This window comes from Vidua chalybeata, chromosome 3, assembly GCF_026979565.1.
Source record: "Vidua chalybeata isolate OUT-0048 chromosome 3, bVidCha1 merged haplotype, whole genome shotgun sequence".
NCBI lineage: Eukaryota > Metazoa > Chordata > Aves > Passeriformes > Viduidae > Vidua > Vidua chalybeata.
Window position 1 is genome coordinate 50608113 of NC_071532.1, and position 27711 is coordinate 50635823.

General features: G+C 41.6%; 1 protein-coding gene across 1 annotated transcript; it reads right to left on the bottom strand.

Moving 5' to 3' along the window:
- Nucleotides 1-63: 63 nt before the first annotated feature.
- TXLNB (taxilin beta) lies at nt 64-27247 on the bottom strand. Its single transcript, XM_053938662.1, has 9 exons — nt 26845-27247; nt 24837-24928; nt 20924-21094; nt 15208-15402; nt 13561-13680; nt 8499-8573; nt 3194-3286; nt 1972-2067; nt 64-870 (listed from the first exon to the last, which is right to left on the bottom strand). The coding sequence occupies exons 1-9, from the start codon at nt 27245-27247 to the stop codon at nt 64-66; spliced, it is 2052 nt and encodes a 683-aa protein (XP_053794637.1).
- Between the last annotated feature and the right edge of the window lie 464 nt (nt 27248-27711).

The following is a 27711-nucleotide window of genomic DNA, read 5'->3' on the forward strand; positions in this document are numbered from 1 at the left end:
TTCTATGTAGAGGACAAAGCAGAGCTCTGGTTTGCAGAAGACAAGCCTAGACACACGGTGTCTTCAATCCACTGCTTCCATGTCTGTGTCCCCTGTTTGCTCCACAGACTGACCCTGGACAGATCTATCTTCTGGGTCATCTGCACATTCTGCAGCTTTTGATGGACACTGAATGGGTACTGGCATATTCCCAAGGAAGATGGGTGTGTTTTGATAGAGGGCTGGCACATTTTCGGGGGTTGCTGGCATGCTTTCAGTGGGTATTGGTATATTCCCAGTGGGTACAAGCACACTCTCAGGAGGCATTGGCACACTTTCTGTGGGTGTTGGCACCCTGTCTGGAAGTGAGGGCATGCTTTTGGTGGGCTTTGACACATTCTCAGTGGGCGCTGTCATACTTTCAGTGGGTGCTGGTATGTGTTCAGTGGGTGTTGGTGTGCTCGTGCTGGGCTGCTCACAGTTTTTCCCAGCCTCTGAATGTGGAATGAGAGGAGCAGGAGGTTCTGGCACCAGGATGGCATTACATGTTTGAGTGTCACAGGTCTCTGGATTGCTGCTATTGCTTGGGAGGGACTCCTCTGCCTTGTGGGACACCCTGAAAGCTTCAGCCAGCTGCTTCAGCATCCTCTTGTCACTCTCATGCAACTCAGTGCTCGCCTGCTCAGAGGGGGAAGGGGTTGTTTTAGTATCATCATCTTCATCTTCTTCTTCTTCTTCTAAGATGCCATTTCCATTCACCTCTTCTGGGAACTGTGCTTGCTTTATTTTTTTGTACAATTCATTTCTCTCTTCCTGCAGAGCACGGCAGAGGTTTTCTAGTCTCTGGATTTTCAGCATGAAGCACTCATATTCTTTGGACCTCATGGCTTTCTGTAGTCAAAGACATCAGGCAAAAGTACAGGCTCAGTTTGGGTGCATGCAATTCATTAGTGAAACTGGCAATTAGGAAATTATTTGAGCAGCCTTCAGAGGATGCTGCCAGGTGGCTGGCTTTCACCAATTGCTCTTCAATAACTATGGTGTTTTGGACCAAAATTTCTAGAGGAAATTCATCCCTGTAACTACAGTGTATTAACATTCTGGATACATATTCAGCTCAATCTCACTCAAATATATTTGCAGGAATACCTGCTGGTGGTCTGAAGAGATGGAAAAGCATAGTGGATGTCCATACAGATAAGCAGCCAAAAGCCTGCTTAGACTTTTGGTTGGTGTGGGTGTGAATTTGGAGGCAAACAAGCCGCTTTAATTTTTGTTTGTTTGTTTGTTTTTTGTTTATCTTGCTTCTGGGCTCTGTAAGAACATCCTGAATTGGAACATTTTCTACACCCAGTGAGGAAACCAAAGATACAGAAATCCATAAAAACAGAAATAGCAATAGCACAGAGCTACAAAGCTAACCAGAACGATCTAGTCCAAGTTCAGCTTATGTTTGGGGTGAAACTTCAGGCAGCCTCTTATCTTCTTTGAATGAGTTCCAATGTGCTTATGAACTTTCTTTGCAATGCCCCTGGGACAGCACATTTAAAAGCATGGTGAGACACAGTACTTGCTTTTGACTCTTAGAGTCTGACTATACAGGAAGTTAATGAAAGGCATGATTTTAAAGTTCATTAGCTAGAACACATTAATTCCCTGGGTGGATGCTCTTATGCAGAAAGTAGCATGAAGTGAACTAATGCCAATTTGCTTGTATAGGAGAGCATTAAGAATCACCCATTTTTAGAGCACTTAAAATTCAGAGTTACATAATTCAGTTTCTCATGGATGTAATGGATGCCTGCATAATCTAAAAGCCCTACCAGTTGGGACAGTCTTTTTCTCTAAAGACATCCAATTATCAAGGTAGCTTGAAAGAAAGACCCTTAGATTAAAGAAGACATTTTTCACTGACTTCTGGGATTATCTCATCTCCCAGTTAAAGCTTTAGGTGGGGGAAAGGATGCATCTTGAGATGGAAAGACTGCTCACCTCTTCAATCATGTCCAGTAATGCTCTGTTACAGTTCTCAAACCTGGATTTCCATGTAGCAGTATCCTTTTCTAACTTCTTCATTTTCTTTGTCATCTATAGAATCAGGAAGAAAAGCTGAGTCACAACAAAAATTCCATGCTGAAGATGAAATTAGGACAGCACCTTTATTCAAGTCTTTGGCCCTACTCAGAGCTCTGCTACCAGCGGCTGTAGTGTCTGTGCTAAGTAATAATTTATGTTAAGGGATGGATTTCATTTGAAGTAGCTGCTATATCACTTTCAGCCTCTAGTCTGTAGTCCCAAAAGTAGGATCAATTGATTATAGCCAACTTCCAGCATGCAAACTACCACAAAAACAAAAGGCAATGAATTTGGTGGAATCTGTTTGTCTCTTTACCAGACTACAGTGTTAGACTGCTAGGAAGTTAAAGATGGGCTCTTCTGAGCTCTTAAGGCCAGGGAAATTCCCCCTGGACTAGTCACCCCTCTATACTAACTCCAGAACACACCACTAGCTAAATAGCACCATTGTTCCTGTTGGTTTTCTGCAGGCAGAACTCTCTGTGAAGAATTATTAGGTGCTGCCTGGATCAGGTCATGAGGATTTTGAGCCTTGGTGGCAGAGCAAAATATTGTTCATTATGAAAGCAGGTACAATATGTAGATGTGTTTGGTTTTTAACTCCCATTCATTACAGGAAATAAGAACCCCAGCTGCAAGGAAACTGTCTCTTGGACTGTTTCCACATGGTGTAAAGGGGTTGGTGGGCTTCAGCTCTGCCTACACACTCTAGTGGAAAGATGTGTAGCCTATGTCAAACTCTCTGTACCAGTGTCAGTCACCCAGAAGGTTCTGAGCACTCCTGGGAACATGGTCTGATAAATGTGGCTCCAGGCTCCCCTTCTGGTATGTCTTAGGGTTCTGTACCCAACCACCACATTATATTTTAGGTGAAATATTTATTCTTCCAGGCATTTTCAGTTTTAGCTGAAATGGAGAGCCTTCTACTCTCCTTTCTGCTGTTCAGCTTGTAAAGCTGAAATCTAACTTGCTGTCAGTCATGGCTGAGTGTGTCCTAAATCTTATTTGAATGTTGATGAAATTATTATTCAAAATGTGCAGAGATGGTCTCATCTCAGGTAGAGTTATTAGAGTGAGAAATATCAAAATCTAAAAGAAAAGTATCAATTACAGAGTTCAGGCATGAGCTCCTACTCACTTTTTCCATCTCCTGTTTGAATGTGGCAAACACTTCATTGCTTTTGGCCAATGTATTCTGAAATTCTTCAAATCTTTCAGAGTAGAGAGTGATCTGTATTAACAGAGAGAAAAAAAAAAAACAAAAAAAACACCAAAAAACCAACTCAGTAATTTCAGAACATCCAGGATGGTGAACTTCTACTTTGGTAGAAGATAATAAAATAAGTATTGTGTTTGGACATGGAAATTAGTTTGTTTGGAGACCGTGAAAGCACAAACATCAGGGAACAGAAACTCTTCGCAACTTTTTATGGTTGCAAACTATTATGATTCCTCCACTGCAGAAAGATAAACTGAGTAAGAATAGAAAGAGCCAGACAAGTGATTTTAAAAAGACCTGGCAGTTAGGGATGCCCTACTCTCCTGAATGTTGCAGCTGTGGTATCCCTATACAGGGTGTCCAGAAGAAAAGTAATTCTGTAGATACCAAGACTTCTGAAAACATTTCCCTTGCTTTGATCTCTGGCCCATCTCCATGGGCAAGGACTAACCTGAACTGGTCCAGCCACTGGTGCTGTAGAGGACCATTCAGTGTGATTAGCTCAAGGTGAGAGCCAGCGTGAGCAGAGCTGTGTCTGAGCTCTAAGCCTTGCTTCACCATGCAGATGCCACCAAACCCCAGCTTTTACCTGGGGGTTTCAGCCCTGACAGAGTAGGTCAATATTGCATGGTTGCCTGGCTGTCCACCTCCCTTGTGGATTTCTCAGAGTACTCTTCCAGCCAGGCTGGGACCTGGTTGCTACCTTGGCTAGGATGCTTTTGATGTCCAAGTGAGCTGGGGGAGAGGCATCCCCACACCACGCTGCTGTCATGGTTTCCCTTCTTCCATCTTTCCACCTGGCTCAGGCTGTGGCCAGGAGCTGCACAGGCAGTGCTTGATGTGCTTCACTGGACTCCCCTGTTGAAGAGGAGTGTCACTGCTCACTTTCTATGTTACCTGGCATGTAAACAAAGCCCACCCTTCACTTTCACACCACTGTGATTCTGCACTGGATTCTTTCAGGATGCATCCCTGCACGACAGCTTGAGCAAACTGAGAGGGCACCTTGTCAGCTCTGTTTTGGACTGCAGCTGTAGGCAAGGCCAACAAAGACAGAGCAAGCCATCCCCAGCCAGCCTCTTCTGCCAGTTTCACTTCACTCTGTGAAGCAGAGCAGAAGAAAGTTCTGTTGCAATGTGCCAAATTTCAGACTACCAGGGCTCCATATTTTGCTATCAGTTTATACCTGGCAGACATGTGAAAGTCTATCTGTGGCTGTATTTTGTCATTATTACAATTTTTTTTGGTATGTAAAATCATCAGATGGTTTTGGGGGAACAAATATTCTAAAGATCTGAGGTCAGTTTTTCTGTAAGAATTTCTTGTTTTCAGCTTTGGTTTTTGTTGTTTTGTTTGGTTGTTTTTTTCTGTTTGTTTAATTGTTTGTTTGTGTTTTTTTTTCTCTTTGGAAAAGAAGACCAGCTCCAGCTTGTTCCGTTCCTTCTGGTGCCAGAACATCCCCAGCAGTGTTTAGGTCATCAGACATTTCATCTGTCCAGCCTGGCAGCTGTTAGGAAAAGTGATAGTGTCACATGTGGTGCCTGAGGCAGGGTGGCTGCAGAGCACTAGGAGGGTCAAGAGCAGCCTGCAGTATTCCAGGGGTGGAATACGGGGTGGAAGCTGGCTGTCCTCTCTCTCCACACCAGCAGGGAGCTGGATAAAGAATTACCTAGGAGCTTTTCTTTAGTGTAGTGCCAGCCAACTCAGCCCCTTCCCTGATAATACTGTGAAGTTACTGAGGAAAAGAAGATTTAGAAAATGTTGCTAATAGTGGGGTGGGTTTCATTCTGATTTTGAAATCAAGTACAGTTATATTATGCATCATGCTTGTTCAAGCTAGTTGTTATGGTGCCCCTTGCCATAGCCACAAATGCAGGGTTCCAGCCAGGTATAACCTGGGCTGTAAGGGCCTCGGAGGCTGAGAGGAGGGTACAGGCTGCAGCCCTTCCCCACGGAGCTGGGTGAAGACACGGGACGTTAACCCGTGCAGAGCACTCAGTGGTGGCAGTATGAGAGCTAGCTGACATGAAGCTTGCATGTTTGTATTTATACAAGTCTGTAGCCAGAGCTGTGACCTAGGCACAAACAAAAATGCAGAGGGATTTGTTTTAGCAGCCCAAGTTCCACAGCCTAGGTGGGACACTGATACCAGGTGTAGCAGTGGAACGTTGACATTTGGAAGAGATGTCGCAGCTCTAAGGAGAAATGCCTAAGCTTCCCAAAGTCAGATGATGGAGCAAGGGTAGGAGTCAGAGAACTGAGGCTCCTAGCCCAGATCTGTTTTAAAAAAGCTCACCTCAATTCTGTCTCTGCTTTCCCTTCCAATTTTTGCATATTGTTTAATTAGGTCAAAAATATTTCACATTTGAACAGGGCAAGCTCTGACCTCAGCTGGGGCCCTAAGCAGCACCACAACACTATGAATAGCTTCTGCAATTTAAACTGAATAATAAATGAATGTTTTCAAAGTGGCTGGGAACAGACTCTGAGAGATGTCACTCACTGGGAGCATGCACTAGTGCTCCAAGATCAGGGAGACGAGGACTGCCTTGCTGCATCCAGCAGGACTGTGTGAGAAGGGAGGGCAGAGGCAGCACTGCTGTGAGTACAAGGCCTTGTACTGTGAGTACAAGGGGAAGTGGGGGCTCCTCAGCACTGCCATGCTGAGAGGGTGCTATGATGGGGATACCCCTTTGGCCTTGTTTTGTTCTTCTTGGTTGCCATGGTTTAGTGGTTGCCCTGCGCTGGCTACCAAACTTTAAAAGTCTCAGCTGGCTTCTATCTTTTTATTTGGTTTCAATGCATGAAGCTAAAATAATTTGCCTAAGCATTATGCCTGGGGAGAGCGTGCAGCATCCTGGGAAGCAACACCACAGTTTGGGTGTACCTCCTCAGCTGGTGCCAGATCCCTGTCACCATTTGGAGTGCAGGATTTGGTTGTCTCTGGCACATTGTACCATCCAGAGACCGGCTGGCAAGAATATGATGTCCCCAGTTCCTTCCAGCTCAAGGAAGAAGTGGGTGTTTATCACCTCCTTTGGAACAGAGTGATATCTCACTGTGAAGGTTATATTATGACTTCTCCCTATCTCACTGACCCAACATCTTCTCATAAATTTCTGTGCAGCTGTTCCTCTGTTAATCATAGAATGACTTGTGTTAGAAGGGACCCCAAAGACCATCCTTGCCATGGGCAGGGACACCTTCCACTAGACCAGGTTGCTCAAAGTCCCATCCAACCTGTCCTGGAGCACTTCCAGGGATGGGACATAATATCTATTTATTGCTTTGTGTTGTTTGTATCAAGGAGCTCTTTATGCTCTTTCTGTTCTGCAGTTGCACAACACCTTGCATTACAGCATCTGGATCATGAGGGAGGTCCTTTGGTGCTACTATATTGGAAATAAAAATTTTTGAAAATAATATTAATAATGTTATTATTCCCAGTAATTCCAAATGAAGGCTGATATGTAAGTGACAGAGCTCTCACACTTGAGCAACACACTTAACTGCATGTTTCATTTCCGGAAGTGAATCACCTAATTTTTGTCTGCACAAGTCTGCAAGGGGCACATGCATTCGCAATGCCTTTACAGACTTGACTGTAAAGGCATTTTTGATTCAAATGTTCTAGTTTTTATCAATATCTCCAGCTTCATTAAACTGGCTACAGAGGTCTGCCTGCATAATATTTTTTCGTCTGGTTGAACATAAAAGTTTAATTAAAACCACTCTGAGAAAATTGAGAGCAGGTTTGCAGTCAGGACAGACTCAGCTGGAGGTCTTTGAGGCTTCATTGCAGAACCTGTCAAACTATTGTCAGCAGCAGTTTATATGATGTTCTTCGGTGTGCCACTAGCTTATCTCAGCCTCTGAAAAAGAACATGAAAAACTAAACCCTTCTTAGCATGTTTCCAAGTTATCAGTTTAATACTGAAATTTCTTGATGGTTCAACAGGTAGCAGTTAGACCATCTGCAAGAAAAAAGCTGGGACAACTTGCCTGTATGATTAACTGTGAGCAAGGGCTAGAAGGGTGCTTCCTAATGGATGAGGAGATTGGCAGCTGCAAGAGGGGCTGACAGACTGACACCACCCCCCCTCAAGGTTCTGCTTGGGGGGAATCTTTCTCACAGACAGGTAATAATTCTGAATCTACATAATTGTTTCTTACATGTAGAAAAATCTATTGATACTCTCTCTTTTTGATGTCATCTAGTGCTCTTACTCATTGATTCAAGGTCTCACTCAACTATTAAAAGTGATTATTGCATTGCTCCCAAAGGGTAGTATATTCTGCCTATGTCTTGGTTTTACTGCCTTTCACTCCAGCTTGACTCCTGGCATAATTTTGGCAAGTAATTTTATTTTATTGGAAGTTTCAAATTACAGTTACGCTCTGAAATCCTAAAGACCCCTCTCTATAAGCCCTTAGTAGACAGAATTCCTGTTAATGAAAATGCTGCCTTTGCACCCCAGTTCAGAAAAGCATATGGGCATAGCAGCTCCAGTTTGGTAAACTTGTTTCCTGATATGTATGTACTCCAGTGCTTTACTGTACAAGAAACCTGCCTGACAGGTAGTTATGGTGACTAATCAAGGCACTGTTCTGTGGTTGAGCACTATAAACACTCGTAAATCAGCACTTTAGAAAGATTAGGGTCAGAAGGGACCTTTAAAGATCACATAGTCCAATCCTTCTGCCTTAGGCAGGGACACTTCCCACTGACCAGGTTGCTTCAAACCCCATCCAGCCAGCCTTGAACACTACCAGGGACAGGGCAACCACAACTTCTCTGGGCAACCTTTTCCAGTGTCTCACCATCCTCACAGCAAAGCATTACTCCCTCACATGTAAAAGCCTCTCCTCTTTCACTTTAAAACTTTAACCCTTTATCCTATCACATGCCCTGGCAAAAAAATCTCTCTCCATCTTTATTAAAAAAATCTATAAAAAAATCTTTTAAATACCAAAAATTTGCAAAAAAGGCCTCCTCTTTTCTTCTTTGGACTAAACACCCCACATGTCAGTATGATTTGCAGTACGGACATTACCTTACAGTTGACTCAAAAATAACCTGCTTCTTTTGCAATAGCCTATGGGATGTAGAATGAGGCTAGAAGGACTACATAGAAAGTAGTTTGGATACTTTACCTGGGATGTGCCTCATGGGTTAAAAACTGGCAAACAAAGGCACACCATGCAATCACCTCTCCTACGTCACCTGTGCCTGTAGGACAGTCTCTTGCTCCTTTAACATTTTGGCCTGGAGCTTCCATTCTGCAGCTTGGTTCAGGAGCTGTGTTTTGGGCAACAGAGAGAAAATTGTTAGGTCCCTAGATTATCAGGTGGAAATCCTCATCCTCCAGCTACACATGTTTCTGTGATAAGGAGTGATCTAACTTTCAGGTGAATATAGTTAGGTAAGGCAGACTGTTTAGTGTTATCCTGAGACATGGGACAGGCTATTTGCATTCCAAGGGCATGTTTGAATAGGAGTTCAAAACCTACTTGGAATTAAGTGGGCGATGAAAAGTGTGGTATTTAACCACATCTTCAGCAGACTTCTAGAGAATGGTTATGATACTTTCTGGCATATTAATTTCAGCGCAGTTCCAGCCAAATTCCCGTTCTTCAATGAATAGCAAATTTCCTTTTGCATGAATGACCATGAGTTAGCATGTGGGTATGGTCATAGTCAGACCTGCATCAAAAAATCTGTGAGTTTTCAGAAAGCCAGTGCATAGTAAATGTCATACATTTGCTGCTGCCTGTTATCTTTGGGCTCTGTTTCCAATGGCAAGTGGAGAATTCCAACTCAGGGTGATAAATGTCTCAGTTTAAGTAGGCAGCCCAAGAGGAGCTTGACTGCAGTTTCTTTCCTGGCTTCTCCTGGGAAGGTGTGCTTCCCTACTCCACGGTGTTTGGTAAAATCACATTCTGATGTGCAGGCTGCAGATAAAACAGGTGAAGGATTGGTCAAGGCTGAATGAACTGTAGGAATGAGGTTTGCAGAGACCTTTCCTGGCTACAGTTCTGAGTCTGCACTTCCAAAGTACACAGTAATATTTTAGCTATTGGTTTAATCTGAAAGCAGGAAACATTTACCAGAGTGTTAAAGAAATGTCCCTGTCATCTACCAAGCATTTATAAAATGTTTTATTAGTCAGGCCAAATATATTTTAGAAAAAGAATGCTAATGATAGCTTGAGAAATGAGACATAAAGAAGTTATTTTACCACAGGATTTTGCTCTGTTGGATTAAATTGAACTTAAATGGTACTGTAAATTGTATTTAGAATAGCACAACTGGGCTCTAAAAATATATTGATAATTAAAAGGACTGTGTACGTCAGTGGATCTTATACTGGAAGTGAAGGGTAAGTAGAAGCACATGCAGAAAATGTATTTGATACTTTTGATAAAAGTAAAAACTTTTATTCTAACCATTTTATTGGAAATAAACATGTAAACTGTGCAAATACCACCTGGTAAAAGAGCTGAGAATGAACCCTAAAATGCTGATGGTCTCCAGCTGTTTGTGGCACAGTGATTAGACTTGTTGCATAAACATATGTATATTAGCTCTAGAAAAATATTTCTTCCATCAATTCGGCCCTTTGATTTGGACCTGCTGAATTTATACCATCTAAAGTTTCCTAGACAAGAATGTTTTACAGCTCAATTGTGAAGCAATGATGTGTTATACTTGTATTATACCTGCCTCTTAATATTTATTTTGAGAATTTAATTTGATGATTGATTCCATGGAGATAAACCAAGTTCTTTAATTCAGATCTTGTTGATTCAAATAGGATATGCCATGGCCAGTAAAAAGAGTTGGTATGGGTTAAATGAGTATCAGTTTGTGCATTTATTTTCTCAGAAAAGGATACGATTTACATGTACCAAAAAAAAAAAAAAAAAAAAAAAAAAAAAAATCAATTCTTTAAAAGTTTAGATGAAATCTGGATTTTTAGGTTTCACCTTTCTTTGATATCTACTTTTTTAGAGTGTCTTTTAGAATTTATAGGGCTTGAGTGATTTAATGAAAAGTGCTTCAAAAGCCTTCAGAGCTATCCAGTCCCTAGACCAGCCATTACTTCTAAGAACTGGAACTTTTATCTGAATTGCTTTAATCTCAGCTAGGGTTACCTCCATACCCAGTGTGACTGGAATAATGAAAAGTCCCACCTCTTGCACCATGTCTTTGGCCACAGCACAACAGATGGACAGAGAAGACAAAGAAAATTTGCTTCTTTTGCTGCTTAATGAAATCTCTCTCTCTCTTATTGACCCACATAACTTCTGCAATCAGCAAAAATCCAAGAGTTAATGAACTCTTCTGTAATGGAAGAAAGCCAGAGAGAGGCTTGCTCAAATTAGCACACGTTCTTATGCAGCCTGAGGTCATCTCCAAACACCAAGCTGGGAGAAAATGAATCAGAACTGATACATTTATTAATAGACTATGAAGTGGTAACAAGGAGGCTGAAGTATCCAGAAATGAATAAATATTGCATGTGGTGTTTACAGAGCAGCACTTTAGTGAAGGGTAGTGATGCTACACTCTATTATTAGAACTATGATAGCTGCTGGAGGCCCAGACAGTCACAGGGGCTGGCTTAGTGAAATTTAAGCTTCTCTTTTTGCTGTAAGACTCTGTAAATTCCAATTATGTTGTGCTGACCAGTTGTTGGACAGTGATAAAATTGCATTCTTAGGTCAAGTTGTCCCTTTGTGGAAACCACACATTAGGAACCATTGCCGCTTCAATAGGGAATTGCATTCTTTGATGCATGTGTAGAATGAACTGCGCAAGCAATGAGATGACCTCCTTTTGAGGTATACAGGCTCTGCAAGAGGGAATGTCTCTTATTGTCTGAGGTAAAGAAGTTTTGCAAAGGGGCAAAGATTCCCACATGGAAGAAGTGCATGGGAAGGCATCAAAGTGAGCCTTCAAAGAGTAATCAAATAGATAAAAGCATACAATAATTTTCATTTAAGAACACTTGCAAAATCCTGCAGCAAAGGTCATGCACAGGGATGACAAAATTCTATGGATAGAAAGGTTCTGAAAGCTGTTCTAACTTTGCACATTACTGAGCTGGAGAGATTTACAGCTAAGCGAGAGAACTCCACCAAAAGCACCTTAGTTTCATACATACACGTGTATACATTACTCCCACAGACACTAGCACAATAGCTGGGTGGGTGGGACTAAGAGCACATCAATAGGATGGAGGTGGGAGCCAAGTGTAGGCCAGCTCTCTAGGTGCTGGGCTACCTGTGATGAATTGTGACATGCCTAATTATGCCTTGACTCATTACATGGCTTTTGGCCTTAATTTCTGCAGCTAAATCTACGTTGCTTGGGGGTGATGGTAGCCATACATCACCAGCGTATCTCAAGGACAGGATTTTTAAGCATTTATTTGGACAATGGGAAAAATATTCTTTGTACACTATGCATACCATTATACACCCACTGTGTAAAGGTTTTGTAGCTTGTTTTCAAACCTGTTATTTCTTACACACAGCAAAGCCCAAAAGAAAATCTTCCTCTCCCACTTGTAGACAGTGATGACTTTCAGTGCTTTAAAAGAAATGAAAATACCAATTTTGTGCATACCAGTTCTGGATAATACATACAAAGAAGTTTTGGCTAAAACAGGGACAGTCACAGATGACAAGCAGCCCTAAAATTCATGTTCTGAGAGATGCAGCATGGAAGATCATTGACACAAGGCTGTATATGCCAGTTTTCCACAGAGCCAATGCCTGGTCTTTTATATCTTGTTTTGAGGTTTTTTTCCCCCCTCAGTATTTGAAATCTGGTACTCATTAGCAGAACTCCCTGATGGTGACATCAGTAAAGTAAGCCCATATTTGCTTTGCCATTGTAAGTTATTTCTTGGACATCTGGAGATTTCTGGAGTTTAATTCTGCCAAGAATCAATGGTCATGAATGAAATTTTGGGGTTTGGCTTTATAAAGGTTTCAGAGTGAAGGAGAATAAGTCAGCTGGACTACAAATTGTCATGCAGTGATATGCAGATTTGCACAGAGAAACCCCAGCTCATTTTCACCCTCACTCTTTAGCAGGGAGTAAAGCTGAGCAGAAGTGGGTGTTCCAGCTGCAAGATAAGTGCAGAGAAAGAGGATAAATGCTCTAATGGGCTGCTTTTGGTAAGAGATATATGCTGTGTTTCCCCTGTGCTCTAATGGCAAGTCTTAGAGCCCCATATTTTCATCTATTTTGAGTATTTTAAGATACCCGTTAGTGCCATGCTTGTGCTAATATATCTATTTCCAGATATGGGGAAGGGATAAATGTCCTCTCTTTATAGAAATCTCTCATGCTGCTCCTGAGTTAGCTGGAGGACTGGTGAAAACGAAAGCTTTTTTCCAGCTGATGAGAGCCTGTCACTCCCTCTGAGAGCTGCTGCTTCCACTGAGAAGAGGGACTACGTGCCTGCATTGAACTCCGATCCTTTGTAGATGTGAGGATTGCTGTGAAAATACCAGGCAGTCTGAGAAAATTATTTTTAGTCTGATTGAGTCACAAAATGTGTGAGACTACAGATGGAGGAGTGCCCTCCTTCCATCCCAGCTGTGCATGCAGAGGACATCCCTCCTGCTTTTCCCTGTCCCCCTGCTAGAGATGTCCCTGCCTCCAGAAAGGGAGGAAGAGCAGACAAAGCTGCTAAACTGATCCAGACCCTGCCTGCCTGAAAGAGGCACTGGCAAACCAGTGCAGGGAGGGAAACAGTGAAGGGGAGGCTTTGTAAAAGCAAGTGGCTCCTGTGGATTCCTCCACTGGCCAAAGCGCATCCACAGCAGGATGCCTGGGGAGCCTTGGAACCTGGGGGAATAGCAGCCTTCAGCCATTTCACTTCAATCCCACATTCTTGGTCTCCTCTCTGATGGTTTAGATGTGTGCATTCATTGTGTGGGGAGATGGAGTATCAAGTACCAGAGACAACTGAAAACCAATGGCACCACCTGACCCAACATCACGATGCACCAACTGCACAGTAGCAGTGAGTTAGCTGAAGCAGTGGGCTCTAACGCGCTGCTCTGCAGCGTGCCTCTAAAACTGTAAATGTCAATGAAAGCAGCCTTTCAGAGGCTGTTCCTTTGCATTGAGTGCTGATGGTAGCTATAAAAACTTCTCAGCTACTGTACCCTGGATTGGACCTGAATATGTTAGTGAAATAGCATGCAGAGCTTGTTTTGGCCAAAGCTAGAAAAAAGACAGACAAATTAGAAGGATAGGTACATACATATTCCTTCTCTTTCTGGTGTCGCTCCTCTGCTTCCTTCATCATTTCCTGAGACTGTTCCAACTTGGCATCCACCAGTTTCTGTTGAAGTTCTCTGTGCTTAAATATTTTGTCAAGGTGCTACAAAAAATAAATTCTGATGAATGTGAAGGTTTAATTATCTACATAGACCTTCATGCTTGTACATGTACAGCTATTTACTGGAACACTTAAAATCATTGCAAAACAAGAAGACACTCAACCTATTGCAATTACTAAAAAGTTACAGCTCTGATAAGAATAAACTGTGCCAGAATTGGCATGGGAAGGGAAACTGGTGTACATTACCAATTTTGATTTATTGTAAGAAAAAAATAGCCTTAACATCTTTGCCAGTTCTATGGTCAACATATGCAGTCATCAGTACAATCTAGTATGACTGAAGATCAAATAATTGCTCATGAAAAATAAATATGCTGGGGACAGACTTTTTTTAGCTGTTAAATGGCCATTGCATGTGAGCCACAATGTGGATGATGGTGTAGACACATTGCACCTGCAGTATTTGGGAGCATGTGCACAGCTCATGACATTCTCTGTGTAAATAAAAGCCCAGCACATCCCCTTTGTTCTGGACACACCTGCACAATGGAGGGCCTGGGTGACAGGACATGAGTGGGGATCTGGTGATAAGACCAAACAAACCAGAGTCCTCCTCTAGCCTGTAAAATGTCTGCCTCCATGGTGACTTTCAGGAGATAAATGTTGCTGATGGCCTTCTTCACTCAATTCACTTAGATAAAATTCATAGGAGCAATTATTCTGTGTTTGTCCCTCCGGTTTACTTTTTCTTCTTATAGACACCACAAGAGAAGAGTGTACATTTCCTTCATTCAGTATAGGAATTCATACATGATTCAACAGATTTGGAAAAGCAGGTATTGTATCAGTCATTCCAGAGTGTAAAGACAGATAACTTATGTTTTATTCAGTATGATAATGTTGTCTGATTGCACTGAGGCTCACAGTAAATGTATTTAGAATCTATAAAAAGACCCATTGTGATATTTGTTGATGTTTATAATAAAATTTAAAAACTGGTAGTTTGGGATTTTACTGGATGATTTTTTCTGGTGTCAAAAAAAAAAAAAAAAGAATCTATTTCAATTCAAAGTGTCTCCTTTATCTGTCATCCTAAATTTATGCTTTTGGGAAAGGGTCAAATAGTTTACATCAGAGTCCTTCTCAGCAACCTGCTTCTGGAGGGAACAAAATATATTTGTTGTCACCTGCAGAACAGGCTGTCTAAAGGAAAGGGAGCTGGGATGTACTCAGGGAGTTTAATGGGAAGGAGGAAAGGGATGCTGGGGGAGGTCCCCAGGGATTTGGAGGAGCTGTGACGGGGTTGGGGCAGCTCAGCAGACAGCTGGCACGTCTGGCTGCTTGGGTGCCTCAGCGCCTCTCCCCACAGCGGCAAGGCTGCCGTGGCTGCCACGGGCGGGGCGCCGTCCCACACAGCTCCATACCGCAGAGACCGGAGGGCTTGCTGCAGGCAGTGCTGCTCAGAGGGCAAAGCATGGTGGGGGACAGCCGAATGATGGCCATCCTGCTTCCCCTGGGACAGCCGGGTGTGCTGCCCGTCCCAGCCGGCTCCAGGGCACTGCTCACCTCTTCCCGCAGCTCATACTGGTCAATGATGCTCTTCAGCTTCTCTGCCAGCTCCGTGTTCTCCTGGCAGAGCTTCATGTTCCTCTCACTTTGCTGTTCGATCTGAGCCTGGATTTCACTCAGTGTGCCCTGGAAGTGATTAGTTATTTCTTTCCTCTTCTCATCTTCCTCCCGTGCCCGCTGGATTGTTTCCTCCTGTTGTTAAATGGGAGAGAGCACAGTAAGTGAGAGGCATAATAAGCAGTTCCTGAAAAATACTGTTTCAGAGTAGCATAAGGCTTCCCTTTGAAGGATTATATGTGTTTGCATTTCTCTTTGCAGATTTTCTTGCTTTCATCTGCTCCAGCATTACACATGATTCTAAATTTACAGAGCAAATTACACAGTGGCCTTGAAAAAATTAGGGAACTAAGAATTTGCATTTATAAAGATGGATGTAGAGCAGAGCTTCAGGTCAAAGCAAACCTGAAGGAGAGGACATACATCCATGTCTTGATTCATGATACTGCATCACAGTTTTTTTTTTTTTTTTTTTTTGGAAAAAGATATTTAGTGGAAACAGTCAAAAGCTCTTTTATCAAAATTTTCTTTGAATTAAAAAAATCACCTTTTACAATGCCTTGTTTTAACAAGGAATCTTCATATCAAATTCATTCATTTGGGATTTAAATTTTTAAGAGAAATCCATCACTTGCTGAAGAATCCCTTCCAATTCCTCAATTTTCCTTCCCTAACTTTTTAGTTGACATGAACATTTGCACTAATTTGCTAGCTAGTGAATTCAAGGAAAGTTTTAAAGTTGTTTCCCACAGAATCAAAGCAGACATTCAGATTTAATTTTTTTCCCCTATTGTTGAAATTTGTTTATACAAAAGACAATGCAGAAAGAATCTGGATTCACTCCTTTGGATCAAGTAATGTAGACAATTTTTATCCCTTCTTCATTTTCTTCCAGGGCAGTCTGCCCTTCTGAGGAATGTAATCCTGATATAGAATTGCTAGACCATATCTGCTGTAGTTACAAATCAGGCCAGGACTGTGTTAAAAACTCTACAGCATGCAAATGGCATACTCTAATAAGGTTTCAACTAGCATAGTAATTTGCATAAAAATCTCTGCTAACACTGCATATGGATATTTTCTATAAATATATTTGAATAAAGCCTTAGCTGACTCTAATAAGGTATAATTTGTATCATGAATGTGACATAGCAGGTGTTGATTCAGGCCCTTCTCATAAAGTAAGGTGAATACCAAATGACCCAATCTCTGTTTAGCATGCACAACACGAGCCTGATCTAGGACAGCTGCTGTTCAAGGTAGGGCATGTTTGTCCTTTTGCTGTCTGGGGAGCGATAGGGAGGCCAACACCTTGGATGAAGGGAAGAAAGCAATGGAGCCATCAATAATACCCTAGTGCACAGAAATTAATAATACCCTAGTGCACAGAGCCCTGCTGTGCTCTGCACTTCACACAAGAATCTGTGTGTGTATTCATAAAGAGTAATACAAAGTGTGAACCCAGAAGGACTCTCTCTCCTAATAGGAAGGAAAAATTTCATGTGGAACTGGGCAAATGACTTGGGAGTTGGGTCCTGGTTCAGTACCTGGCTTGGAAATTGGACACACAAAATTTGCAGCAAGATGAAAGAGAAGGTCTTCAATTTCTTTTTATCAGTTGGTGAGAATGATTTTGAAACATTTTGCTTGACCAGCAATTGAGCTATTTGTAGGTATTTTTTGTTGGAATCCTTTTAGCAGAAGAATGATCTTCCAAAGTAGAGTTAAAAATGCTGCTCAGAAGGTGTTTTAAATCTATTGCTTTAGCATTCCCAAAAGGAAACATTTAATTTTCTTTTGAAAGGGCATGTTTTACAAACAATGTTATCCTTTTTATTTTTATTTGAAACTTTTTCCAAATTTGACTTGAATTCCTAGGTAGTTTCGATTAAGTCAGAATTCCAGTTTATCTCTAATACACTGTTTAAAAAACTCCTCATGCCTCTCCATTACATAGGTGCAGCCCTGAGCAGGCAGAAGAGTGCAGGTGCTTCACTTCCAGAAGTCAGAGTGAGAAATTGAACTTGCATGTCTGAAGTTCTATTTCTATGGCTTCAAAACACCCTTCCTCAAAAACATTTCATTGTTGTAACACAGGTAGCCTTATAACATATCACTACCATGATTTAAAGCTCTCCAGAGCAGTAAGTCCATATGAATATAAACCAAAAAAGGTGGAGTGTGCATATGTCACAACAAACAGTTCTGTTACAAGGTGAAATGAGACGTCCTGAAACTACCAACCAAGCAAATGTAAAAAACCCAACCCTCTGCATACGTGTTACTCAGAAGATCTTATTTCCTGCTCTTCTGAGGTAGAAAAATGATACAATACAGAGCACAGAGACAATATAGAGATTCATGGCTAAAGACACTGACCCAGCAAGCATTTATTTGCAGGATGCAGGATTTCTCTGTATCTGTTCTGCTTTGGAGAAAAACATATTTGAGAAGGATATTTGCTTGGGGATGGGGGCTGGTATGTCCTGGGGAGCTCCTCAGAGGCCCTCATTTGTTAAGTCCTTGAGATCCCAGTCACAGAATAAGGGTGGGTAGGGGTAAAGGGAACTGGCGGAGCAGAAGGACAACAGTGTGGCTACGGCACTGAGCAGAGACCAGCCATAAACTATTGTTCTCTTTTCTCTGCCCTTTCTGAACCTTTGCACTCCCACTCCATGTTTACCCTTTCAAACATATGTTCTTGTCCTAGCGCAATACTGCTTTTGCTCTCGTGTTTTGCTGCCAAGAGTGTAAGAATGCATTGAGTAAAACCTTGTTAAAATTAAGACAGGATACTTTGCAGTTCGGGATTTAGCACATGAATGTGAGATCATTTGCGAACAGAGGAGTGTGATTGATGCTGGAATTGTTCTTTTGCCTCTCTGGGGCAGTTCCAGAAGCCTATTGGTCTGCTGAAGCCATATCAGCCAAGATTATATGAGTAAGGAATCCTCTTTTCAATGAACTGTGCTCTTCATTCCCAGGCACCATGGTCTGAGCCAGTTTGGAGCTGAGCCCATAACTGAAGCTGTTGACTTTTGTGACATTTGTATGAAAGTCATTGCTTAATGCCTGGTGGCAGGAAGGATGAGGGACCTGAGCTGTTCATGTCACTACAAGATGCTAAGTAGCTACAAAACTGCCAGATAATTGGCAGAACATGGACTCCATGCAGAGAAATGAGTTGCTTTTGCTCTTAGCAGAGATGCTCTCTATTGCAGTGGGAGCAATTCTGCTATTTTGCAAACCTTTATTCTGCTTTTCTTGGAGGGAGAGTTAAACATCTATGCAACTGCAAGGAAATAATCAGAATAGCTGGACTGTACGTAAATGAGAATTTGAGGCTGGTATCCAGTACTAACCAGAAATTTTTCTTTGTGGATTTTCAATGCATCTCTGCATTGCATATTCATCACCACTTGGCTGCATGGATCTGCAGTTAATGGGAATTCCACACACCAGATGAGTGAAGATGACATTTATATGACATGATGTGCATATAATGTACCACATGGTAAGTCAGAGGGGGTTTTTGATCTGGGCAGGCCAGCTTTCTCCTTTGCTATTGAAATGACACAAACTCCTAGCTTCTATTTTCCACGTTTTGAAACATAATCAAACTGCTAATCCCAAGCACTAAAAATTATGAATCTCTGTCCTGCCAAAACCAAGCATAAGATTTTAAAAATACCATTTGATGGATTTTCTGGTTTTGGGCCCTCTCAGTACAGTCATAAGTGAAAGAAAATTGCACTCATTTAAAGAAATAGAACATGAGTTTCTGGACATTCACAGATTTCCAGAAGCATAAAGCATAAAGGCAAATATTCCAAGAACTATACTAAAATTCTTAGGGAGACAAAACTGGATAAAGATAATGAATGCCTTTGTTTATTACTTTATTTCTCATGTGTTCTGCATGTGTATTTTGTCTTACTGTCTTACTTAATTTTGGGTTTTTTTCTACACTGATAGCATGGAAACCAGAGGAAAGATAGTATTCTGGGTTTCTTAAAAGGTCTCCAAATTCTCATAAAGAAGTGATGAAAATTTGAACACTTCTTCCTAATACCAGATCATCTTGAGCATCTTCCCTGGCTCACCCGGCAAAGATACACGACAAAAATAAGAACTGAGCCTGAAATTTATAGGTTTATTTAGAGAACGTAGTCACAAAGTAAAGCAGTCCATCAGGTAAAAAGATGTTGAAAAGAGACTTTCCTAATTGTAAAGATGAAATGTGTAAGGAAGTATTTATATACAACAAGAATGGAAAAATCATGCTCTCTAGTAGGAAGATTAATAAGCATAAAGTAGCTGGGAAACTGTATGATGATTTCAACAAAATTTGTTCCAAATAGAAATAGTTTTTCTAAATGCTCCAGTCTTCACTGATTTGTTCCACTGATATGATTTGCTTAGGAATATCAGTTAAGGCTATGCAAAGCACTGTACACTGTATCCTTAATTCACTTTAAAACTGGCTTGTATTTCTTTTGAAAGATTTTACCCACAGGTGACCTGGTAAATCACTGTGGATCAATATTGAGGAATAGCTCAGGCCTAATACAAATGACAGGCACAAATTTAATTTTCACTACCAGTTCTGTGCGACTATAACTGAGCACAGAGAGATTTGCTTCTAGCTTCCCTATGTGTTAAACTGCTTTTATCCTTCTACTAGGGCACAGTTTGAGTGTATGTGTGACTATTCCCTCTCCCAGCTGTATTCTTACCAGCACACAGTGAAAGCCAGAGCAAGACCTTGAAGGCCCACTCCTGAGCCGATGGAAATGAATGAAAAGGCATTACCAGTAATCGAGGTTATATCAGGTGGAATTCTTGCTGCTGACAATTCCTCTGTGTAATTCCATACATAACTATATCCCCATAAAGAAAGGGTTTGAACAGATCAAAGCAGAGGCCTTTTGTATACTAATACCAACACCATCACTAACATGCACTCAGAAAAAAAAGGATGATCACAACAGAAATTCTTGAACATACATTTTTCAAGGAACATAATCATATTATAAATTTCACATTTAAATGGTGTGATGCACCAAGCAATTGGCAGACATGTTGTATGGATCCCAGCATTTTGACACTCCTGAAAATTTTCTCTTTTAACTGATTCTCATAATCCAAACAACTTCCACAAATAATGTTGCCGTTCTTCCTGTCTTGACATTTGGTGTCTTTAGGCAAATGTCCTGATTGACTGACCCTCATAAATCAATTGAAAAAGTCTAAGTGCTCAAATTACATGAAAACACCCACCAGCCTCCTGTGAGTCCACTGGAGCAAAGCTGGTGTTCCTGTGGTTCTGTCCATGCATGTGCATTTGCATCTGCACTTTGAGGGACATGGTCTGTTAGCCCCGCTGCTCTCCTCTGCACTGAGCTCCCTAATAATGCAAGGAGGGCTTAGAGCTAGTGTGGGCAAACCCAGTGTCCAAAAGTACTGGGATATTTCCAAATGAGAAACAAAGGGCTCTTGGTGTAAATGGACCTCGAGATTAGAGTGTATATATAATTATAACATATTGCATGTGCAGATGCAAAAGTCCCTTTGATTTGGTACTATAGGGAGATGGCAAGATGTCAGCATCATCTTTCCCCTCACTGCTGGGTGCTGTGATAAGGCTTCCACTCACCTTGAGGTTCTTGTTGTGCCTCTGGAGCTCTCGGCACAGGCTCTCGAGCTTGCTGCGAGCGAGGATGGCTCGGCTGTGCTCACTCTGCAGCTGGTCCTTCTCCTTGCTGATCTGAGCCTGTCTCTTCTGTAGATACTTCAGCTTTTTCTGCTCAGCACGATGTTCTTCAAGCTGGGCAAAACAGGGATTAAAACAGGGAAACATTGATTAAAATGAAACAAAGAAGGATAGAAAAGAAAATAAAGTGAGCTCTTTTGGTTTGGGGAAAGTCTTCACACTTTCTTAACTTCTTACAAAATCTTTTCTATTTACCAGCACTAATGTGATAGGAGAGAGGAACCTGGAGATCCCCAAGCCTGCTTGCTGCAACAGTCCCAAGTGCACTGCAGTGTGGGTGGGTGAACATAATTTTTAACATTCTTGTCACACCATTTCAGCTCTTCCTTCACTGGTTTGAATTTCTTTGACGGACATTTGTGAGGTTTTTATTTTTGTTTCAACATTGGGAACTAGAGTAGTCAGTAGTGCTTTATGTGATGAAATTTATCCAGATCATGAGGTGATACAGTAGTTGGTCATTCTATTTTATTTTTCAGTTTCCAGAAAAAGAAGCAGTTTCCTAAATATCCAGGAACCTGCTGGACAAAACAACAGAAGAGGTGCTGGAGATGAGGAATGCTGTTCATGTAGGGACTTTGTTGCTGATGGAGGAAAATTCTCTTCAGAATAGAGTTTCCCAAAATGACACGTGGCACCTCCACTTGCCAGGCTCCTCTCACTCATAGGACCATGTGAGAGCATCTGTCAGTTGTGTTTCTGAAGGTTCTGTCATTAGTGAGGGCGGGTCATGGTGTATCAAACCTCTTTTGGGCTCTTTGCCTCCATATAATTCCTGAAGGAAATAAGGACAGTCCCTGATGTTCCCTTGGGAGCCTGCTGTTCTGTGGGTACATGACTCCTGCCTTCCCTAGAAGGCTGGTGGGGAGCGGGGTGTATTTGGAGGGGGCAAAGAGGACCAGCAACATAATTACTATTAGCACAGTCTGGTTATTTCTTTTGATGCATGTCTACCACTGGATATTTGGGAAAAAATTCCTGTACTGTAAATTAATACCCTAACAGTGAGGTCAAAGAAGTCTTTCACCTCTGAAGCTTTTTTTCATCTCCTTTTCCAACACACAATAACCCTCTTCACTGTATCACAGATGTGCATACATTGCAAGATATTTCTGAAGTCCAGATGTTTTCTGATTGAAAAACAGTAGCACATGAGTTTAAACATGCGAACCTTAATAATAACAGTTGCTGTTAGTACTACGTTATCTAATAATATGGTACCTCTTGTACTAATTAACCCCATTATGACTGGGAAAGTCTGTGAGCACTGGGGGATGATGTGCACCTCAAAAAAGACAGTCAACAGCATCATATTTTACACTTTCATCTGTTTTCTGCAGATGTTCAGTAATTCATGCTTACAACAGAGAGCTCTATGTATTATTAATCAAATCACAGCTAAGTGTACCACAAAACAATGCTCTCACCAGCCTGGAGTATATTTACAGTTTATGTCCAACTTTTAACACGTGTATTGTCTATTTTTGCTCCTGTAGATCACAGTATGGACTTTTGCATCTAATCAAACTGCACTAGCTGAAATAATCTTTCTAGTATTGTAGGAAAAGAAATTTCTTTTCTGTAATTAAGGCTGAGATCTTTTTCCTTCATAAGTTTGTTTTTGTCCCCTTCCCCTTTCTGCTGAAAAACATAAAAAGTGTTCTTTTTACTTCACATTTTGCATGCACAGCCTGTGCTCAGTAGATAATGATTTATCCAAATTTCATTATTCACTCAAATGGTGCTTGAGAGAGGGGGCTCAGAATAAAGTTGGTCTTAATCATGGTATGAGAAGTCTTCCATGCATTTTTTTGCTTCCCCCCACCCCATTAATATTACTTGCAGTAGAAACTTATATCTCAAAGTTCTGAGGAATATCTAAGACATGGTCTTACTTTTGCAATGAATAAGGCAGTGGTAAATAGGACTGCCAAAAGCGTCCCCAATGATAATTTTTTAAGAATAATTAATGAAATAGAAGTTAAAATTAACTGCAAATAGAAGCTATTTTGATTTTTGAAAACTGTCCTAGAAAATAAACAGTCAGTTTAGGAAAGAAAAGTTTTATCTTGATCCCACTGTAGACAATGTCAGAGCTTGTATTTATTTTTTAGCATATTGTTCTTGCACCCAGCACTTGTGAGATTCACCGGACCTCTGAAAATAATCCAGTTATAATCAATTCTGCAACAGCTGTTTGTAAGCAAAAGCTGTTGTAAACCACAGTCTTCTTTTCTAACCCAACACACTGGATTTAGTGAATGAGATGTTCTCTGCTGGCGAGTAGCATGGCAGAGCTTGTGCCCAAATGCCCGTTCCGCTTCCTCATCCCCACTGGTGTGGCTTCTACCTTCACCAGCCCATGCTCTGGCCTGCTGTATACCCGCAGTTGTACAGACTGTGCCAGGGCATGGGCTGGCAGGGGAATAACCTTGCTGGGTGGCCTCTTCAGCTACAGCCAGCCCCAACACTACTTGAAGTGGGGGAAGCACAGCCAAGCACCCAGCTCCATCACACGGCTACACCTTCCCCTGAGCTGTGCTGCAACAAGTGTTTGTGTCACCAGACCAGGGAGCTGACCTGGCTGGAAAACAACTCAGCAAAAGCAAGATGTGATCCGAAGTGTGTGATGGGGATGGACAAGAGGGAGCAGGGAGAGCAGTCACACCTACAGCCAACTGCTGACAAGCCATTAATCACCATACGCCCCTCAGCCGCTTCGAGTGAGCCGGGTAAGGCTGTCTCCAACAAGGTTTTTGTTGTATTTAAGGAATGATTTATTTCGGTGACATTGCACAGTATGTCAGAAAGAAGTGTTCAGTACTTTTGTTTTAGCACCTTTCTCCTGCATGGGCTACTGGCAATATAGCCCCTGTTTTATACAGTGCTGCAATGCCATTTTTATGCAGTAGAGAGTACTTTATAGAGGAAGAAGACCTATTTCAGTTAATCCGTGAGCATGAAGTCCCTTTAAGCATGAGATAAACTGTGAACAGCCTGAACCCAATTTATGAAATCAGAGGATTTTACATGAAAAATGGAAAGCAAAATTTCACTTCACATTATGATGAGACATGGACACAGCTGTGCATAAAACCAATTAAAAAGTCAATGATCTGCTTTGCGCATTTTTCAGCACTCCACAAAGCGTAAAATGCTGCAGCCTAGTCATTTGTAAAATTTCCACAGCTTACGGTCATACAGTCCTTTGACTACAAAGGAAAATATCCCTTCATCTGAAAATAACCCATCTTAAGTGTGGAAAGAACAGTCAGGTAGGTGGCATTGTTACAGGAGTGACATTATGGTGGCAGGGGCTTTGACTCTTCATTTCATTGTGCTGTCGCTTCTCTTACGATTAGTCTCAGTTGTCTATTATCTCCTTCCTAATACAGGAAGTTTTATACTATATCCTGTATTATTTTCATTTTGATGAAATCACCAATGCATAATTTAAAACAATAATAATTTAAAAGAGGAACATACAAAACTCCTTGCAGGAGGTAAAGGCAAGAGTCTAAGACACCAGTCTCCAGTGTGGGTCAGTCTGGTAGATTTGCCTTTAAGTACAAATATTCTGCCTCATCAAACTTTCTGGCCATAATCTTATTTTCCTCACTTTTTACTTTTTTTCTCTTTTTTACCCATGATTATCTGACCATGACAACTGTATTGGGATTCACTTATCAGGACAGACACTACTGGTATGTGAGGTTTAACCATGCTGCATGTCATGTATTTTTTATACCTTTTTGTGTAGGCAGTTTGTACAGAAAAGAGCCAGCAATGTACTCACCAGCTCAGCATACTTCTTAAACAACAGGTCCAGCTTCTCTTCTGGAGTATTCAGCTTATTCAAACTTTGCATTAGTAGGGTGGCTTCTTTTCCTTAGAAAAAGAGGAAGCAGAGATTTGATGCTAGAGGTAGTTTGTAGTTGATGTACTGTTATGAAATTAGTTGTTTGATGCATGGATCTGTAAAAACACAGCGTGAAATGAAGCATTTTGGAAGGAAAGGAATAATTTTTGCTACAAATTTCTGAGTTTTTCTTTGCCCCATAAGAACAAACATGCTAGGACTTTTCTCCATTTCAGACCTCAGTAATGCACTTTTTTCTAACAAAACCATTGTCTGTGAAATGCTTTTGTCCTGTGTAATCTGATTTTCATTCAGTGTTTTTGCAACATGATTAAGTCAGACCCATGGCACATTCGACTGAACTAGGACAGAAAGGGCCTGGACCCCAAAGGCTCAGGAACAGCTCTCTTTTCAAGTGAAAGTGGATCAAGTCTGGTGTATTCAGCTCCTTTGCTGATCAACCCTCACAAGACATCAGGAATATTAAGTCAGATATAGAGACTATGGTGTGGCAGTAAACAATCTGAGAGTGGTAGGTGCTGCCAGCCAGGTCTGGGTTACGTGATACTTGTGTAAATCAGTTCCCTGGCTTGGTGGAGAAAGCTCCAAAGGGAGTCTAATAACTCCCCGGGCGTGTAGAGCTAAATCACTGCACAGCCATTTAGGTATTGCTTCTCCTCTGATACCTCCTGGTTTTCATTTCAGCCCCAGGTATGAGCTGGAGCTTGAACACTGCTTGTTCATCAAATACCAAGTATCCCTGACCACCCTGGAGATAAGGCTGCCTGTGGTCCCAGGGGCTTGGACATGCTTTTCCAAATGCTCCTCTTTCCTGAGACTGTGAGATAAAATTTGCTTTCTGCTTTGGGCTGGACGTTTTCTACTTCCATTCTAGTGCAGACCAGGAGTATTGTCTCTGGAGAAAATCCTTTATTTCACAGGAAATTCTCTCTACAGCATCAGCATAAATAAGTGGAAGTGAGGTAAAATAAAAATCCTGGTGTGAACTGTCACAAGGGCAGATGGAGAACTGTGTGTTGGTAGGGTTTTCACTGAGCTTGCTGAGGTACCAGTAACAGCACTAAAGCCAAGGCAGTACAAACTGAGGAATTTTCTTCTGAACATTCAAAGAAATTTTGAGGAAAAAAATCCATGCTGTGTCCTATGCTTAGTCCATTGTCTGTAAAAATGTCCTGTAGTGATTCGCTTGCAGGCTTAGTCTGCATTTGGGTTTGGGTTCTCAGGCAAAGGACAGGCTCGAAGATTGGCTGGAGTTAAATGTAGGAAATAATTTACATCTGTATTAGATTGGATGTAACTACATTGCTCTCTAGTGGCTAGTACATGTATACAAAAACTTGCTGAGACTTCTTTCTAGCTCAGCTGACAGCCCTACCAGGGCTGAGGTGTTAGAGAACAAACGTATTGGCTTATTTAATATATATTATATGATGAGTCCAGGGGTTTACTAAATGAAAAATAACCTGGTCATAACAGTAAATTTATTCTGCAGGTCCCCATGCCAAATAGTAGCACCCTTATTGCTGTTGTGACCAGTGAGTAGTCATATCTGAGCAGACAGAAGAAGAAAACATTCACTAAGGTACAGAGGAGAGGGTAGGTTTTCCTTCTTCTAAGTGACTTTGTGCAGTGTGTCATTGGACTGAGAGCTTTGGCTAACCAATGTGGGCAGCCCAGTAGTACATCAGTGTTGTGTGATACAACTTTTTTTTTTTTTAAAGAACTAATATCTGATATAGCCTACATGTTGGGTAGTGCCAAAAATAATTATCAGTTATAGAAAAGTTGTAATGGTCACTGTAATTTTCAGTGGTAGCTGGAAGTCTCTATCATCCATACCAGAAACTTAACATGGTAAAGAGCAAGGACCAGGGAATTCTCACTTGTGTTTGCAGAAGGGCTGTGTGAGTATGTAAATACTTACCTAGTCCCTTCAGGATTTTCTTCTCTAGCTTCTGCTCCTTGTTGCCGCTGGGCTCCTTTGCTTTGGAAGCATCTCCAGGAGCCAGCTTCTCTTTCTCACTCTCTTCATTTCCATCTTCATACTCTGCATCCTCCAAGCTGCCTGGCTCTCCCTTCTCAGGCCTGTCGGTTCCTGTAGCAGTGCTTTCTTTCTCCATCAGGCTCGTGGCAGACCCGTAGGTTTTAATGATGTCCTCCAGCTGCCGGCTCAGCTCCTCCGAGATGTCACACACGGCTGCTTCGGGCCAAGTACTTGGCTGTTCCATGGGGACTGCAGCAGGGGATGCCAGGCCAGGGGCAGGTTTGTCCCCACTCTGCCCCTGGATGTCCTGGCCAGGTGAGGTGGAAGACTGGTTATTCTCCATGCTTAGTGCAGTCCCTGGCAGAAAAACAAATGGAGGGTTAATTTAAAGGCACAGAACTAGCTATATAAAGAATTAGCCATCAAGCTGTTCCCAAAGCTTGGCCAGCATGTGAATGACTTTGTGAGAAATTTGGGATGGCAGCTCATCCTTTGGTTCTGGCTTGACAAATATGTCACACTTAGATAAATAACCAAGGTGATTTGCCTGCAAACAGAAAGGCAAATTATATAATTTCCAAGAGAAAAGCCTACCCAAATCTAACACTTAAAAATGAAAACCTCTTATTCCCACTACCAGCAATGACACATGAAATGACACCCCAGTCACTTATAACATTTTCCTCCTTGAATAAAATATTTGCCACATGTTTACTTTTCTTGATCTGTTTACCTGCAACACTGGCTTCTGATATGGGCAGCTTCACTTCAGAGCTGCATTAATTTCATTTCCTGTTTCTCTCCTGT